Genomic DNA, 18,113 nt, shown 5'->3' on the forward strand with positions numbered 1-18,113 from the left:
TCTGTCTCCACTGCAGCAGGACTTTATATTCTATACTGGATATTATTTCTGTTCAGTGATGACACTTTAGTCTCTAGGTTAAGTCAGACTTTACTGTCCTAACGAAATCATTAATAATCAAGGCATGATCATATTTTATTGTGCTCAAATAAGCAAAATCTAGAAGCCTTTGCCTTTCATATAAGCCACTTCTGATACCAAACGATCAACTATCTAGTCAAGTTATCCCTAAATAGGCAACAAGACTTTTGCCAAGTAGTGTATTTCTAATAAAGTGTAGTGTTGTCAGTATTTGTTGTGGTGCTGGGTTTTATCCTCCTGTGGAGTGGATGAAAAGTGTCCTGTTGAGTGTTTTTGTTGTTCACCGCTGGATTTGAGTGGGATTATGGGCTGTGTGAAGGTTTTTTCTCCATTTTGCGGCAATCGTAACTTTAAAAAAGCTTGTGTTTCATGTTGTACATTTAGTAGAATCCAGCACACCAACATAGCCGTGGCTGCTGTCTTTGTTGTATTTTTTTGTTTAGCTTTTTGCATCAGTGCACATTATCCTAATGTTTCCCCCCTGAGCCATGCTTTAGTTCATTGTTGGACATCATATTGCATAATTTTGGCATCAGGTTTTTGCCGTGCTCTCTAAATGCATGTTTGTCTCCAAAAGGGCTTACTGAAAAGGATATCAAGAAGAAAGAGGTTAAGCCTCGTCTGTGAAGGGCTTTATTTCTGTTGTTAATCTCTGACGGACCCCTATGGTGCAGTGAAATCAGAGATTATGCTTCATGTATGACACTAATGACTCTGTGTCTGTAGAGTACATGGACATTTCAGCTGCTTTAATGGAGGAAAAATATATACTTAATAATTTGTTTACATTAAATTTCTTTCTTACTTTCTTTCTTTCTTTCTTTCTTTCTTTCTTTCTTTCTTTCTTTCTTTCTTTCTTTCTTTTACTTATTTACTTATTTACTTATTTTATTTATTCACTTATTTATACTTGTTTTATTTATTTACTCGTTTTATTAACTTTTATTTACTTATTTATTTTGACTTCCCTTCTTACTTATTTACTTTCTTTATTGATTTGTTTGCTTACTTATTTATTGACTTATTTTTTTATTGACTTATTTATTTACTCATTTTATATACGTTTATTTATTTACTAATTTATTTACTTGCTTGCTTGTTTGTTTATTTATTTAATTATTTATTTAATTACCTGTTTTTATTTATTTATTTACTTATTTACCTGCTTATTTGCTACTTATTTTTATAAACATTTTTTATTTACTTATTTACCTACTTATTTTATTTATTTACTTATTTTATTTACTTATGTATGTTTTTACTTACCTTCTTATTTACTTATTTATTTGTTTGTTTACTTATTTAATTATTTGCTTTAATTTTTACTTATTTACTCATTTATTTACTTATGTACCTACCTATTTTTAATTTTTTTGTTTGCTTGTTTGTTTACTCATTTATTAACTTATTTATTTACTCATTTACTTATTTTTTGTTCATTTATTTATTTACTTATTCACCTACTTGTTTTATTTAATGTGCTTATTTTATTTCATTATTTATGTGTTTACTTATCTTCTTGCTTATTTATTTATGTATTTATTTTATTTACTTGTTTGTTTACTTATTTAATTATTTATTCACTTATTTACCCACTTATTTTATTTATTTATTTACTAATTTATTTGCTTATTTACTTATGTACCTACTAGTTTTTATTTGTTTACTTGTTTGTTTACTTATTTACTAATTTATTTACTTATTTACCTACTTATTTTATTTATTTGCTTATTTATTTGCTAATTTATTTACTTATGTACCTATTTATTTATTTATTTACTTGTTTGATTGTTCACTTGTTTACTTATTTATTTAACCTTTTTTTTACTTACCTATTTACTTATTTACCTACTTATTTACCTTGTGTACTTTCTTATTTACTTATTTAAATACTTATTTACCTACTCACTCATTTTATTTATTTACATATTCATTTACTAACCTACTTATTTGTTTGATTTATTTACTTAAGTATTTACTTATTTACTTATTTACCTACCTGCTTATTTACCTACTTATTTTGTTTATCTACTTTCTTATTTACTTATTTAATCATTTATTTACTTATTTACCTACTTATTTTATTTATTTACTTACTTATTTACTTATTTATTTACCCCATTCCTGTCGTCCTTCTATTTTTCCTTCCTTCCCAGTGCAAATTCTGCTTCTCTGTGTGTTGTTTTCCTGCATCTGTGCTTTACATCTGTCCTGTGTTTGTCCCTCAGAGCACCAGAACTACTTTGGCGTGGATGAGAACTTGGGTCCGGTGGCCATCAGCGTCCGTAGAGAGAAACTGGATGATGGGAAGGACAAAGAGACAGCGCAGTATAACTATCGCATCACCTTCAGGACCAGTCAGGTACTTCAATTAATCAACCGCTATTAGGGCTGCAAGATATTGGAAAAGCGGCTCAGTGGTCGCTGCTGGTTTGAGTCCCGGCTGAGCCAGTTGTCATTTCTGTGTGAAGTTTGCGTGTTCTCCCTATGTTGGCATGGGTTTTCTCCGGGTGCTCCGGTTTCCCCCATGCACAGTCCAAACACATGGGCTATAGGGGAAATTAATAAACTAAATTGGCCGTAGTGTGTGTGTATGTGAATGAGTGTGTATTTTCCCAGTACTGGGTTGCGGCTAGAAGGGCATCCGCTGCTTAAATAGTTGATGGTTCATTCTACTGTGGCAACCCCTGATTAATAATGAGCTAAGCTGAAGGAAAAAGAATGAATGGTGACTTATTTATTGTCACATTGCAAAAATCAATAGTTCTTATTCATGCATTTATTTATTAATTCTTTCATTCATTTACAATGACAGTAACCAAAATGTTCATGAAAATAAACTTACAATAAACTAATATAATACATGTCCTTATTGGAATTATTATTTCCTTAATATTTATAGTTAATCATTTCAATCCATCAGTTGATTAGAGAGTCAAGTGCATCGTCTCATCCTTTCTATATGCTGGAAATATTTAATATTGACCAATGCAACAGGCAGACTTTCAATCATTTCCTGTCTGTAATCAAGTGTCTCGTCTCATTAAAACTCGGCCTTTGATCTTCATCTTCTAACGGCACTCATTCACAATTAAACTGAATTAGGAAGCCACAGACACACTCACATGAATCAAAATATCTTGAAATGGACTCTCGTTCTTCACATCAGTCTAAAAGGCTTTTACTTTATAAGTGAACGAGCAGAATAAAGGGCTGAGACTCTTTTCTCCAGACGAGAGCACAGCCTTCTGCCAATAATTTAATATGCCAGAAGATCTATGCATTTTTTAAAAATAAAAGTTAAATTTTCTTATAGCACTTAAGGTCAAACTCTTGAATAATATTTTGACTGGTCTTCAAATTTGACTTTGTCATCAAATAATAAAAATTTTGATGTGCATTTAGAGTTTTGTAAAGTCGTTGTATAATGATGGTTTGTTCTGTAGACGATCAAAAAATATAGCTTAAAGGGGCTAATAATATTGACCTTAAAATGGTGTTTAAAAAATTAAAAACTGCTTTTATTCTTGCCGAAATAAAACAAATAAGACTTTCTCCAGAAGAAAAAACATTATCAGACATACTGTGAAAATGTTCTTGCTCTGTTAAACATTATTTAGGAAATATTTAAAAAAGAAAAGAAAATTCAAAGGGGGGCTAATAATTCTGACTTCAACTGTTGTATATAGTGTTTATTAAGTGTTTTATTATAGATGAATGTAAGAAAAACATCCAAAATACACTTAAGTATTGCTTTTTGGTCACATTCTATCAATTTGTGTCTGTATATTTAAATTAGCCTCATTTGCATATTTAACATAACATCTGAGAAAACTAATACAAAAGTAACATAATTGATCTTTTATCATATATACACTGACCACTTTATTAGGTACACCTGTCCAACTACTAGTTAACACCAATATCTAATCAGCCAATCACATGGCAGCAACTCAATACATTTAGGCATGTAGACATGGTCAAGACGATGTGCTGCAGTTCAAGTCGAGCATCAGAATGGGGAAGAAAAGTGATATAAGTGACTTTGAACTTGGCATGGTTGTTGGTGCCAGACGGGCTGGTCTGAGTATTTCAGAAAATGCTGATCTACAGAGATTTTCACGCACAACCATCTCTAGGGTTTACAGAGAATGGTCTGAAAAAGAGGAAATATCCAGTGAGCGGCAGTTCTGCGGGCGCAAATGCCTTGCTGATGCCAGAGGTGAGAGGAGAATGGTCAGACTGGTTCCAGCTGACAGAAAGGCAACAGCAACTCGAATAAGCACTCGTTGCAACCGAGGTCTGCAGAAGAGCATCTCTGAACACACAACACGTCCAACCTTGAGGCGGATGGGCTACAGCAGCAGAAGACCACACCGGGTGCCGCTCCTGTCAGCTAAGAACAGGAAACTGAGGCTACAATTCACACAGACTCACCAAAACTGGACAATAGAAGATTGGAGAAACGTTGCCTGTCTCCATTTCTGCTGACACATTCAGATGGTCGGGTCAGAATTTGGCCTCAACACCATGAAAGCATGGATCCATCCTGCCTTGTATCAAGGGTTCAGGCTGGTTTTGATGATTTAATGGTGTGAGGGAGATTTTCTTGGCACACTTTGGGTTCATAAGTACCAGTTGAGCACCGTGTCAACGCCACAGAATACCTGAGTATTGTTGCTGACCATGTCCATCCCTTTATGACCACAGTGTACTCATCTTCTGATGGCTACTTTCAGCAGGATAACGCACCATGTCAAAGCGTGAATCATCTCAGACTGGTTTCTTGAACATGACAATAAGTGCACTGTTCTCAAATGGCCTCCACGGTCACCAGAGCTCAATCCAATAGAGCACCTTTGGGATGTGGTGGAACGGGAGATTGGTATCATGGATGTGCAGCCGACAAATCTGCAGCAACTGTGTGATGCTATCATGTCAATATGGAGCAAAATCTCTGAGGAATATTTCCAGTACCTTGTTGATTCTCTGCCAATAAAGATTTAGGGTGCTTTCACACCTGCCTTATTTAGTTCGATTGAATCGCACTAGAGTCCGCCCTGGAGCGATTCGTTTGTGATGAGAATATGATCTGTACTAAAACAGGTCCAACCACAAAAAGTACTGTGCGTTTTGGACTAATTCAGCTGCCGTAGGCCGATGCACTGTGCATTATGAGTTCATTGGCATTTTCCCGCACGTGAATTCTGACCAATTAATAAGCAGTTTAGGAAATATGTTCAACAACATCTGGCCAATGAGTGATGTGGATTTTGTCAGATGACTGCATTTTGGTTCATTTCAACTGGTTCAGACCAAAGCCAGCAGTGTGGTGTGAAAACGACCCAAAGATGGCAGAAGATGCAACAATGTATCATTTATTGCGCTTGGTCCGGATCAAATGAAGCGAACTACAGAGGTGAAAGCACCCTAAGTTGCAGATCTGAAGTAAGTGTGCCGCAAGCCTGCGTTTGAGTGAAGGTCTCGGCCGTTAGATCGCCCCCTGGGGGCTGGCTGCAGTACAAGTCATAAAGCCCGCCTCCTCCGTGTTAATGAAGGAGACTTGAGCCCAAATAAAAAAAATTATTACACTTGCAATAAAATGTCCCGAAAGATGGTTCTGGTGGATTAAGGCACTGGTTATTGTGCTGAAATAGGTGCAGATCTTCATTTTTGTAAACAGTTTGTTTTTAGCAGTAATTTAATGCTGGGCGTGTCATCGTGATTGACAGCTGTGATTGACAGTTTCTCAAAGCAGCGCGTCTGAGCTTCGGCAGGAGACTGAAGTGTTATTATTCGATTTCTGTGTTATTTTACCATGACAAAACGAGTTCAGCAGTAAACTATAGTTTCTGACATACATGATCCTGGTGGAACACTGTTTATTCGCAAAGGTCAGGGCTTTTTTCGGGCTTTATTAGTTTGCTGATACACGCCTAACCACCCAGATAGCAAAATACACTCGGGCCAGTTCTGGCTAGATTCACGCCTGCTGGAGACTTACCCCTCAGACTGACTACCTCTGCTGGACCTACTCCGAATGCCTGGACTCACTGCCCGATTCCAGCCCGAGTCAATCGAGCCAGATGAGATGCGGCGGCCGAGCGAGCCGGCGCTGCTGCTTGCACGCCGGAATCAGCCCGCGACGCCGCGAGTATGTTATAGCCTATATAAAACCCTCATATTTGTTAACGTTATTACATCCATCTGTGTTGATATGACAGCAAACGCATGCTGAGAAGTTCGGGGGGCGTGGTTGATTTTACATAAAGCATTTGGTTGGAAGCTCGACTCCGCTCATTTTCGCGGCTCCTCCTCTGGCTCCATCAGACAGTCCTTCTGCGCATGTCAAGGCTCCAATTTCAGCAGTCTTTTGCGACAGTTTGTGCCTGTCAAGCAGGCGTTTTGCCCTCAAGGCGTTCAATGGGTAAAGGGGCTGTCGCGTCGTCCATATTTTTTACAGTCATTGATCTGAAGGCAAAAGGGGATCCAACCCAGTACTAGTAAGGTGTACCTAATAAAGTGGCCGGTGAGTGTATATAACCTAAATAACTTGACATAGTACTATCAGTATGTTAGTTAGTATGTTTTAAGCATGTCTGGGTTGTTTCTAAAACAGTATTAAAATTCACATTTGGAAGAAGTTAAACTGATCTAAGCATCCAAAGCCTGCAGTTTGTCACCTCTGTATAAGTTTTTGTTCACGTTATATAATATTTCAGTTTCTCATCAAATTTTCAGACCAATCACATGCTGTCTAGTGTCTGACATGCCCCGCCCCCTTCTTCTCATTTGCATTTTATTTGATGTCCTTGCGCTTGACCACTCACTGGCAGAGCTGTGATAAAAACTAAATGCTATTGGCTGTTTTCTTTAACAAAATGGGAGGATCTTCTGGATGTCCCGCCCTCTCTTCATACTTCAGTTGAGATTACGTCAAACATTGAATTAAAAAGCGCATTTCAAAGCACTTCACATGACCTTTAATGTTTAAACGTTCCTCCTCTTCAGTGTCTTTGCTGTTGAATGCATGCGTGTGTTTATTGTACATCTCTTTAATCCATTCATTTATGATCACTCCTTATTGTTTCCCCTCAGTTGACCACCCTGCGCGGGGCGATTCTGGAGGATGCTGTTTCCTCCACGGCAAGGCACGGGACAGCCCGCGGGCTCCCACTGAAGGAGGTGCTGGAGTATGTGGTGCCGGAGCTGAACATCCAGTGTCTCCGACTGGCCCTCAACTCTCCCCGGGTCCCAGAGCAGCTGCTTAAACTGGACGAGCAGGGGGTCAGTAACACCACACTCAGATTAGAGTAAATGTAATATCACAGTGTTGTGATTTCTTCTTTAAAATATGTTCTTGTTAAATTTTTGGGTAAAAAAAATAAATACAATTTTTCCCTCATTGAACGCAGTTGGCCCTATCATACACCCGGCGCAATGTGGCGCAAGATGCAACGCAATTGTTGTTTGCTAGTTTCAGCTTGGCGCAAGAGTCGTTTTGACGTTTTGCGCCACGCTGTTTAAATAGCAAATGCATTTGTGCTCATATGTGCGCCAATAGGCGTTCTAGTCTTAAAAGGGAGGCAAGTTGAGGTGCATTGCTTAAGCCTAGTTCACACTACAGGATTTTAAACATCAGCAGATCGCTGTGCCGTTCACACTACATGACTTGACTTTGTGTCTTTTAATCTCTGTGGTGTTCACACTACGCAACACTCTGTGAATGATCCACAAGAGGGGGTTCACACATGATCTGACAACAACTCATTCCCCATCAGCTCATTCAAGCTACCAAACCACAGCCAATGAAAATTTGAGGGAGGAGTTGTCAAAAAAAGCTGAACACTATTGGCTGCTTGTGTGCTGATGACATCACTGACATCTTTTCAAGCTTTGGAGAAAGCATTTAAAAACATCGTCAAATCAGCTGATTTATCAGCAGATTAATCCCTCATCTGCAAGGTTCCAGTGGATACATACACAGAGAGTTTTTAATTTTTGTAATTTTATAACTCTTTGAAATAAAACTAACATATTTATAACACCCTGCCGTTTTCTAACTATCAGTGTATTTCTTTCTGACATTGTTTTTTTTTTTTATTACAAAACAGTAAAGAACTGAGCATTTCTGCCTTAAATTACCATATTGGTCAAAATGACTGCGTGCATGTCTGATACTTTTCACTGTGACTTTAAATATGTGTGCATTTTCTTGCCTGGCAACTTCCTGCTAACATAAACAAAACTTTCTGATGGCAAAAACATCAATTTACCTCAGATATATCTTTTAAAACAGCATATTCTGTGCTGTGAAATAGCTCCTGTTTGAAAGTGAAAATGAAAGCCAAGACCTTTAAGTGTTTTAGTATCTTAACTACACATTTACAGGCTGTATTACCAAAAAAAGATTATATTTTTAGGGTAATGGTGTCATTAAATATGATGCCAGACATGCAAAGCTTAATTTTAATATCTCAATAATAGCTTTGAATGTAAATATGTTGTGACAGTATGGCGTTTTATATGAGAACGGTCAGAATGAGCAGTATGGTAATTCTAATAGTTACAGAATTCTAGTTCCACTGTTAATATAGCCTACTCTCATGTCTGTGTTAATACAGAATGAAGCGAGTGCACTGATGCCCATTCTGACCAATCACAGATGTTTCTGCTGAGCTCCTGAACACACAGGCATTCAGCTCATGCTGGTATGCTCTCTCATTGGCTGCAGCTCGTCACTACATCTGACCACACGTGGGGTTGAGTCGGCCGACTGCTCTGGAATATTTAGCATGCTGAATGTTGGATTTCCGTCTGCGAGGTGTCGGCGATGCGTCAACGAGCCTCGTTGATGCGTTGTTCACTAGTTCACACATAAAGAGCGGCGAGCGCCGAGCACCCGCAGATTTCTTCCCGATCACAGCCCGATCTGTCGGCGAGCTCGTTAACTTCCAAATCGGGCTCAAATCAGGCTTAAAATCCTTTAGTGTGAACTAGGCATTACGCGTTACTATTTTGAGTAACTAAAATAGATTTTTCAATAGACCACAACAAAGCCGGTCTATTGTCCAGCGCAGAGCGCGTTAGTTGTGCGCCTCGCTTACACACTGCTTAACACACACAAGACGTAGAGCAATATGCAAATATCTTCACATATGAAATAGAATTATAATATTAAGGATATATATAGGTTATAATAAGAATATATATAGGATATAAATACAAAGGATTAAAATATTAAAAAACATATTATTTTCTAGCCTACATAAATATAAAAACCACTGCTTTCATTTTTTCTTCATCTCGGCGGGCTTTTTCAGTTTATTCGCGACTATTTGCTTTTGTTTATTGTTATTATTATTTGCAGTATTATTTATTATATGTATATTTATATTTGTTTTATTAAAAAACAAGCTTAGATTTGCCCACCTATAAGGTTTTAGACCATATGGAGCACAGCACATGTGTAGGGTATGCTGAGCTAGTGTTGTTCTCATGCTGATACACTTCCGGTGACCTGTTATTGTGAACTTTTTTCCATTTTATACGGTTCCTTTTACAGCATCGATGTTGTAATGTCATTAAAATACATTCAGTTAAATAAACTTTGTCATTTATTTAGTTGCTCAAGCGTAAAGCGAGACAAAAAGTCGTTTACTCGCACGCGCCAGTCAGAATTGGCAGGCTAACGCAGAAGCTTCATTGAATATACTGGAGTAAAATAAATGCTCGTAATATAAAGACATGGCAGGGGAAATGTAATGCAGTGCTTCTTGTACAATCTGAAACCCACTTTATATCGGATATCACTTAGCTAGTGGAGATTGCTGATTTTTAAAGAAAACAGACCTTAAGGGCCCTATCATACACCTGGCGCAATAGTCTTTTGGTAGTTTCAGCTTGGCGCAAGAGTGGTTTTGAGGCGTTGCGCTACACTGTTTAAATGGCAAATGCATTAGCGCTCATTTGTGCGCCCATAGGCGTTCTGGTCTATAAAGGAAGGCGTTCTGAGGCGGACCGCTGGCGCGTTGCTATTTTGAGAAACTATAATAGATTTTTCATTAGACCAAAACAAACCCGGTCTAAACTCCAGTGCAGAGTTGCGCCTCGCTTACACACTGCTTAATACACACAAGAGAGCAATAGGCAAATATCTTTACATATGAAAATATGTAAATATTAAGGATATATATAGGATACAATAAGAATAGATATAGGATATAAATATAAAGAATTAAAATATATCAAAACATATTATTTTCTAGCCTACATAAATATGAAAAATCACTGCTTTTATGTCTTCTTCATCTCGGGAGGCTTTTTCAGTTCATTCATAACAATTTGCTTTTGTATAATGTTATTATTATTAGCAGTATTATTTATTATATCCATATTTATATTTGTTTTATTAAAAACAAGCTTAGATTTGTCCACCTGTCAGGTTTTAGACCATATGGAGCACAGCATGTGTTTTAGGATATAACTCAGGTTTTTGAGCTCATTTCATTATTATTGTTCATTTATTCGTTTGCTGGAAACTATAACTGAATTTAGAAATAGTTTTGAAACGAATATTTGCGCTTAACAAACACAATTAATTATTTATAGACTAATTGATGTCTGTGCGTAAAGGTTTCCCTATCCAAGAGCGAAAGTGATCCATTATCTCTCATTCTCACGCAGTAGATGCTCTGTTTAACAGCTTTCTGTTAAAAAACTGTTAACTGTTTGCTGATGAAATGCTCAGTTTTTCCACTTAGACTTACTTTGCGTCCTGTAAATAGCGATTGCGCTCTTGGCGCGACGCAGCTGACTCTTAAAGGGAATGGGAGATGAGACTCTAATTGGTTTATTCTCAAAACACACCTATAACTCATTAAGAAAATAAACTCAACCCTTTTAGACCATGCGCCACGGCGCAAAGCGGATTTTCCCATCCTTAAATTACCAAAAATGCGTTCTGACACGCCCTGAAAGCGTTTGCGCCCTGCGTTTTGCGCTCTGTGCATTGACCATCAAAATAAAGCCCTAAATGCGCCGGTTTTTGAATTGGCATACAGTTCGCCGGTAGTGCTTAACCCAGGTTACTGGCAAATTAAAAGTCCCATTAGCATGCTTCGGCATATAGCCTATTAGGATATAACTCAGGTTTTTGAACACACTTCGTTATTATTGTTCATTTATTCATTTGCTGGAAATTAGAACTGAATTTAGAAATAGTTTTGAAACAAATATTTGCGCTTAACAAACAAAATTAATTATAGGCTAATGGATGTCTGTGTGTACAAGGTTTCCCTATCCGCGAGAGCGAAAGTGAAAGTAAATAATGAGGAGGCTCATCTCTCATTCTCGTGCTGTGGATGCTCTGTTTAACTGTTTTCTCTCTAGTGAAGTTTTCAGTTTTTCCAATTACAAAGTCCACCATGTAAATAGCAAATGCGCTATGGCGCGCTGCAACTGGCTCTTAAAGGGAATGGGAGATGAGACTCTGATTGGTTTATTCTCAAAACACACCTATAACTCAATAAGAGAATAAGCTCAACCCTGTTAGACCCTGCGCCACGGCGCAAAGTGGATAATTTTATGGTTATTCATCAGATTACCAATAGTAAAATTAAATAAATAAATAAATAAATAATGTTAATTTATATTTATTAAATAATAAATAAATAAACAATACATTGTAAAACAAACTTTTGTTTTTCTCTAATATTAAACAATAAACATTTAAGAAATTGTAAATTTTCTAAACTACAGCAGTAAATATTTTGTTGTTCTTAATTTTATGTCAAACCATCAACCATTGATTTTGATGGAAAACCACAGGGAGCATTTATTTAATCCAAGCCTTTAAATCATTTAATCATAATGCGATTTTGCTATTTTATTTAGATTAATTGCACGGCCCTGGTGAATAATGCATTTTAGTATATTACCCATGAATCATAATTTGGAGCATTTTAAGACACTTCTGATATAAAAAACAAAAAATAATAAATACAATAAAATTATGTGCTTAACAATTACTAAAAACCGCAAACAACAAGAGCAAAACAAAGACAAATGAAAAGCTTTAACATGATAAAATAGAGCTGTTTTCCCCACGGAGCACCTGTCAGACAGTTTCAGATGATGTCTCGGTTCTGAGGGAGAAAATCAGCCGATATAATGTTAAGAGCGGATCAATACCAGCTCCAGTTGCTCATTGATTTCCCGCCTCCGAGTGGAAATGTGATTGGGGACAGACTCAAATATCTGACATTATATCTGATTTCATAAACAGAGACGCTGCTTTCCCACACTCTCAATAACCTTTCATTATCACCATAAAGAGAAGTGTTTATTGTAGATCGCTCCAGTTATAAATATAGACCGGGTGTCAAATGAGACCCAAACACTGTCATTTCTTTTTGTCTATCATACACTACCAGAGGCCAGTGGATCAGTTGGCATTTCTGTGTGGAGTTTGCATGTTCTCCCCGTGTTGGCGTGGGTTTCCACCGGGTGCTCCTTCACAGTCCAAACACATGCGCCATAGGTGAATCAAACTAAATTGGGTGTAGTGTACGAATGCATATGTGAATGGATGTTTTCCAGTACTGGGTTGCGGCTGGAAGGGCTGTAAAACATATGCTGGAATAGTTGGTGGTTCGTTCTGCTGTAGCAACCACTGATAAATAAGGGATTAAACCAAAGGAAAATGAATGAACACTACTGACTTTTGCTGATGAATTGAACACTTGATTTTTTAAAGATATGATGTATTAGATTAATCAAAATAAGTGACTGTAGAAGTGTTAATGATCAGAGAATGCTGAAAAGTTCATTATATGTATAAAAAATGACTGTTTTACTGATGATAATAGTAAGAGGTATGCAGGGCTCGAAATTGCGACCATTTTGGTCGCATATGCGCCCGAAATTTTACCTATGCGACTTCAAAATATATTTGGGAGCATGTGTGCGAGTGCAAAAAATTGTTGTGTGTGACCAGTTTTCTCTGCACTTGAAACTCGAAACGCAGCGCTCAGGAATGGTTTAAAACAGTTGTCATGTTAACTTGCTGCAGTAAACAAAGCCAAGTCCGTAATGCTTGCCCCGCCTTCATGTTCTTCTTATTGGCCCACTGCTCTAGCACTGAAATATTAGCTGTCAATCACTCAGTCAGCGCCTTCTGGCTTGGGATGACAGAGAGAGCTACTACCGCGAAAAACTGTAAAGCGCTGAAGATGAGAATGAAGATTACACTGACAGATTTTGTTTTAGTAACCATGACATCTAAAGTTACAAATAATGAAACATCTTAGTAGTGATCATGTGCTGAATGGTAATCCACCACCTACACTCTTCGACGAGGGGGTAAAAGACTTCCACTGGCTTCAAGTCCGCTATGAAAAGTCTGTGGGATGGAATTTTCAGGTAACTGTTTGCCACATCTAGCACAAGAGCTTCTATTTAATCCTTCATATAATCGCCAGATGCTGTCCACCGTACAATTGGCAGATATATGTAAAATTTAACACCACGTACACCATCGCAAACGGGCTTACACTGACTAAACTAATAATGCTACTCATTGAAACTATTGCTATTAACATGACGTATGCATATAATAAGTTACAGTTTATGTCAAAAGCATCGGTGCAATATCAGATTGACAGCACCCGTGAAAACAGCACAGTTATACCGTTAACAGATTCATTCATGTCAAGCAGTGCATGCAGGGCCAGTGAGCGCTCCGTGTACCTTTTGGTCACTCAGTTCTGTTATAAAAATCTATTTTCTTGTGATAACGGCATTTCGTTGAGACATATTTTCCTCACGCTTGCTTGTATATATATTTTGCTTGTTAGTTTGATTAGTGTTGATTTCAAATGCAATAAATATGTTTGTATAAAACTTGTGACGGTGCTTATGAGTGTGACCTTATTTTGGCTGATGCGCCTACATTTTTAAAGTTAGGAGCACCGGTGCTACCAAGCAAAAAGGTTTATTTCGAGTTCTGGTATGGCTTCAAATATGATAAATATATAGCTATATTTAATGTTTCATAATATTGTACAATAATCATGTATAACAGTATTAAGTACAGTTTCAGGTACTCTGAAAAAAAATATTATTCAAAGATGATTCCTTGGATTTACTCAATTTTTTCACGTTAAGTGGTTGTAAACAATTTATTTGGGCTGAATTTAAACAAACAAATTAAGTAAAAAATTATTAAACTTAATTTGTTTGTTTAAATTCAACACAAATCAGTTGTTTGCAACAGTTGCCTGCAACACTTTTTTCAGGTATTTTACTTTTTATATGTTGTATATAATACATATTATTGATATATTTAAGATTTTTTCGAATGGAATTTAATTATTGTATTAAATATATGGAGTTTTTCTGTGATTATTGCACATTTTTTGGAACTTGTCTAAAAAATCCCTCAAACATTTAAAATTAAAGGTTTATTGAAAATTATATTTTTGTAAAGTAAAAATATTTTGAATCAATACCACCTGTAAAATAAAAATTTAATAAAAAAATGTATAATAGTAGTAGTAACAACAACAACAGCAAAAAAAAAACAAAAAACATATTGCTATTTTCTTCCTAAATATAAAACATAAAACATGTTTATAGATATTGTGGCACCTTTTTCATTTTTATTAAAACAAAATAAATAAGATACAATAAGAAAACTGCATTGCAATTTTTCACCAAAATATTACTGTTTTAACCATTGATTTAACACAGAAAACTGGTTTAATGATGCTGAAAAATCAGCTTGAGTCTCAGGAATAAATTACATTTTAAAACATATTCAAACAGGAAACAGCTATTTTGAAGATAACAATATTCACTATTTATGCTGTATTTAAATAAGTCACTCAAACAATAGAGCAATGGTAGATTTGAGTGAATTGTGTCATGTTAAAGTTAACGCAGTAAACATTGTTTTGTTTTTTTGATATGAGAAGCTGTCAGCAAATTCCCAGGGTGCTTTTCCTCTCCACAAACACAAGATCATGATATAAATATAAACAATATAAAACATGTTTTTGAAGATATTGTGGTGCCTTATTTTTATTGCCCTGGGATATATGTTGAAATGTTTCTAAATAAAATATGATAAAATAAGAAACCTCACTGTGATTTTACTGTAAAATAAAGATATTTTGTAAGAAAATGTAATGTTTTTGGTGCAGCTGTTCAATTTTATGACAAACAAACAAATCTATTTATTTTATATTTTGCTTTATTTTTACTTTACTGTTTTTATTATATTAAATAAATGAAAATTGCATTGTGATTTTCACCAAAATATCACTATTTTAGTCATTGATAAAACACAGAAGACCGGTTCAGTGATGCTGAAAAATTACCTTTGACTCTCAGGAATAAATTACATTTTAAAACGTATTCAAATAGAAATAAAATATCTTTTGAAGACTAATAATATTTCACTCTTTATGCTGTATTATAATGAATAAATGCTGTCACTCAGACTTTAGAGTAATGGTAGGTTTGAGTGAATTGTGTCACAATGAAGCTAAAGCGTCTGCAGTAAACATTGCTTTTTCGAGATCAGAAGCTGTCAGCAAATTCCCAGGGTGTTTTTCCTCTCTACAAACACAAGATCATGACACAAATTTATTTTATGTCATTTTATTAATTTTAGACATATTTTTGTAGATATTGTGGTGCCTTATTTTTTATTTGTATTCCCTTTATAAATATGTTAGTAAGTTTCTAAATAAGATAAGATAAAATAAGATAAGATACGTCACACTGCAATTTTAGTGTAAAATAAAATCATTATTTAAATTAGGAAAATTTTATGTTTTTGGTGCCACTGTGCAATTTTAGGATAAACAAACAGATCTATATTGCTCTTATTTTATGTTTTACTTTATTTTTAATTGACTATTTTCAGTATATTAAATAAATAAAAATTGCATTGTGATTTTTACCAAATTATTGCTATTTTATTCATTAATGTAAGACAGAAGACCAGTTCAATGATGCTGAAAAATTGGTTTTAGTCGCAGAAATAAATTACATTTTAAACTCATTTAAACAGAAAACATCTGATTTGAATAATAATAATAATAATCATAATCATAATAATGATAATCATCATCATAACAATAATAATCATAATAATCATAATAATAATAATAATAATAATAATAATAATCATAACAATAATAATAATAATAATAATAATCATCATCATCATCCTCATCATCATCATCATCATCATAATAACAATAATAATAATAATAATAATAATAATAACAATAATAACAACAACAATAATAATCATAATATGCATAATCATAATAATCCTAATAATCCTAATGATAATCATAACAAAAATAATCATAATAATAATAATAATCATAATCATCATCATCTTTTTCCCAGTTATGGGTTGCAGCTGGAAGGGCATCAGCTCATAAAAATGCGCTGGATAAATTGGCGGTTCATTCCGTTGTGGCAACCCCAGATTAATAAAGGGACTAAGCCGAAAAAAATGAATTAATAATAATAATAATAATAATAATAAATGCTGTCACTCAGACATTAGAGTAATGGTAGATTTGAGTGAATTGTGTCACATTAAAGCTGAAGCGTCTGCAGTAAACATTGCTTTTTCGAGATCAGAAGCTGTCAGAATATTCCCAGAGTGTTTTTCCTCTCCACAAACGAAAGAAAATAAGAGTAAGAGACGCAGAGTGTGTTTGATCACAGTCTGAAGGTTTGTCCCAGAAGAGTCTCTGAGTGTGTTCATTGCAGGAGATTCACAGCTCCAGCAGGAGATTACGGGTAGCGTGTTGAATTGCTACCAACTGGAACGACTCAACGTGGATTATTTGTGCTGCTGTTTATAATTTGAGCATCAGGTTTTGGCAGGATTTCCTGCTGAAACTGTATCTAGTAATTTTGTGATCTCGCAATGGCAGTAAAATGACACGCTTCACCTTTATATTTGTGTTGAAAGCGGCTCATGCTGGTGTTTTTGGAGATTTCAGCTCAAGCGCACCCTGAAATTTTCTGAAATAAAGTGCTGTGTAATGATATCAGCCTTCTATTAGCACTTTCCAGAGTTCATCTTTAGGATTAGAGTGTCATATCTTTCTCTTTGTGTCCAGGTGATCTCATACAGCCTCTATAATATTCAGGTCTGGACACTATGGGGGCCATTTCATGACTGTCCTTGTTTCATCAGCTGTTTTCTTTCTCTAAATAGGATTTCGTTGCAGTTAGCGGATCATTATCTTGCTTAAAATGACAAGTATTACCACTGAAGTCCTTTCCAGAAGGACTGGCATAATGGATTAAAACCTATCTGTACTTTTCAACATTCACAATTCATCAATTCAGACAATATTGCTAACAACACTAATAGAAATGCAGCTCAAACCAGGACAAACAACCCCTCTCCTACATCGAATTTTGTGTCTTAAACAACTACAATTTGCAGTTGTTTAAGACGCAAATATGTTTCCAAAATAATTTAAACTCTAACCTAATTTACATGCTATACATCAACTAAAAGATCATTTATTCCCCCTGAGTGAATCACAGTAAAAGACATGACAAACAACTCAGTAAGACTGACCTGACAGTACACCCACCGGCCACTTTATAAGGTACACCTTACTACCCTCTTTTGCCTTCAGAACTGCCTTAATCCTTCATGGCATAGAATTAACAAAGTACTGGAAATATTCCTCAGAGATTTTGCTCCATATTTACATGATAGCATCACACAGTTGCTGCAGATTTGTCGGCTGCACATCCATGATTTGAATCTCTCGTTCCACCACATCCCAAAGGTGCTCTATTGGATTGAGATATGGTGACTGTGGAGGCCATTTGAGTACAGTGAACTCATTGTCATGTTCAAGAAACCAGTCTGAGATGATTAACGCTTTATGACATGGTGCGTTATCCTGCTGGAAGTAGCCATCAGAAGATGAGTACACTGTGGTCATAAAGCGATGGACATGGTCAGCAACAATACTCAG

At 35.7% G+C, this 18,113-nt stretch overlaps 1 protein-coding gene across 14 annotated transcripts in view; it reads left to right on the forward strand.

Moving 5' to 3' along the window:
* LOC100331556 (signal induced proliferation associated 1 like 2) overlaps nt 1-18,113 on the forward strand; it is an 823,625-nt gene that overhangs the window by 129,029 nt on the left and 676,483 nt on the right. For all 14 annotated transcript variants that reach the window (XR_012388951.1, XR_012388950.1, XM_073920327.1 and 11 more), the window contains 2 exons: nt 2,310-2,443; nt 7,180-7,368. Coding sequence is in view for 12 of the 14 variants with exons in the window: in XM_073920327.1 (XP_073776428.1) it covers nt 2,310-2,443; nt 7,180-7,368 (323 nt within the window). In the remaining 2 variants the exon portion in view is untranslated. The remainder of the gene's footprint in view (nt 1-2,309; nt 2,444-7,179; nt 7,369-18,113) is intronic.

Source organism: Danio rerio, chromosome 13 (assembly GCF_049306965.1).
Source record: "Danio rerio strain Tuebingen ecotype United States chromosome 13, GRCz12tu, whole genome shotgun sequence".
In the NCBI taxonomy this organism is placed as follows: domain Eukaryota; kingdom Metazoa; phylum Chordata; class Actinopteri; order Cypriniformes; family Danionidae; genus Danio; species Danio rerio.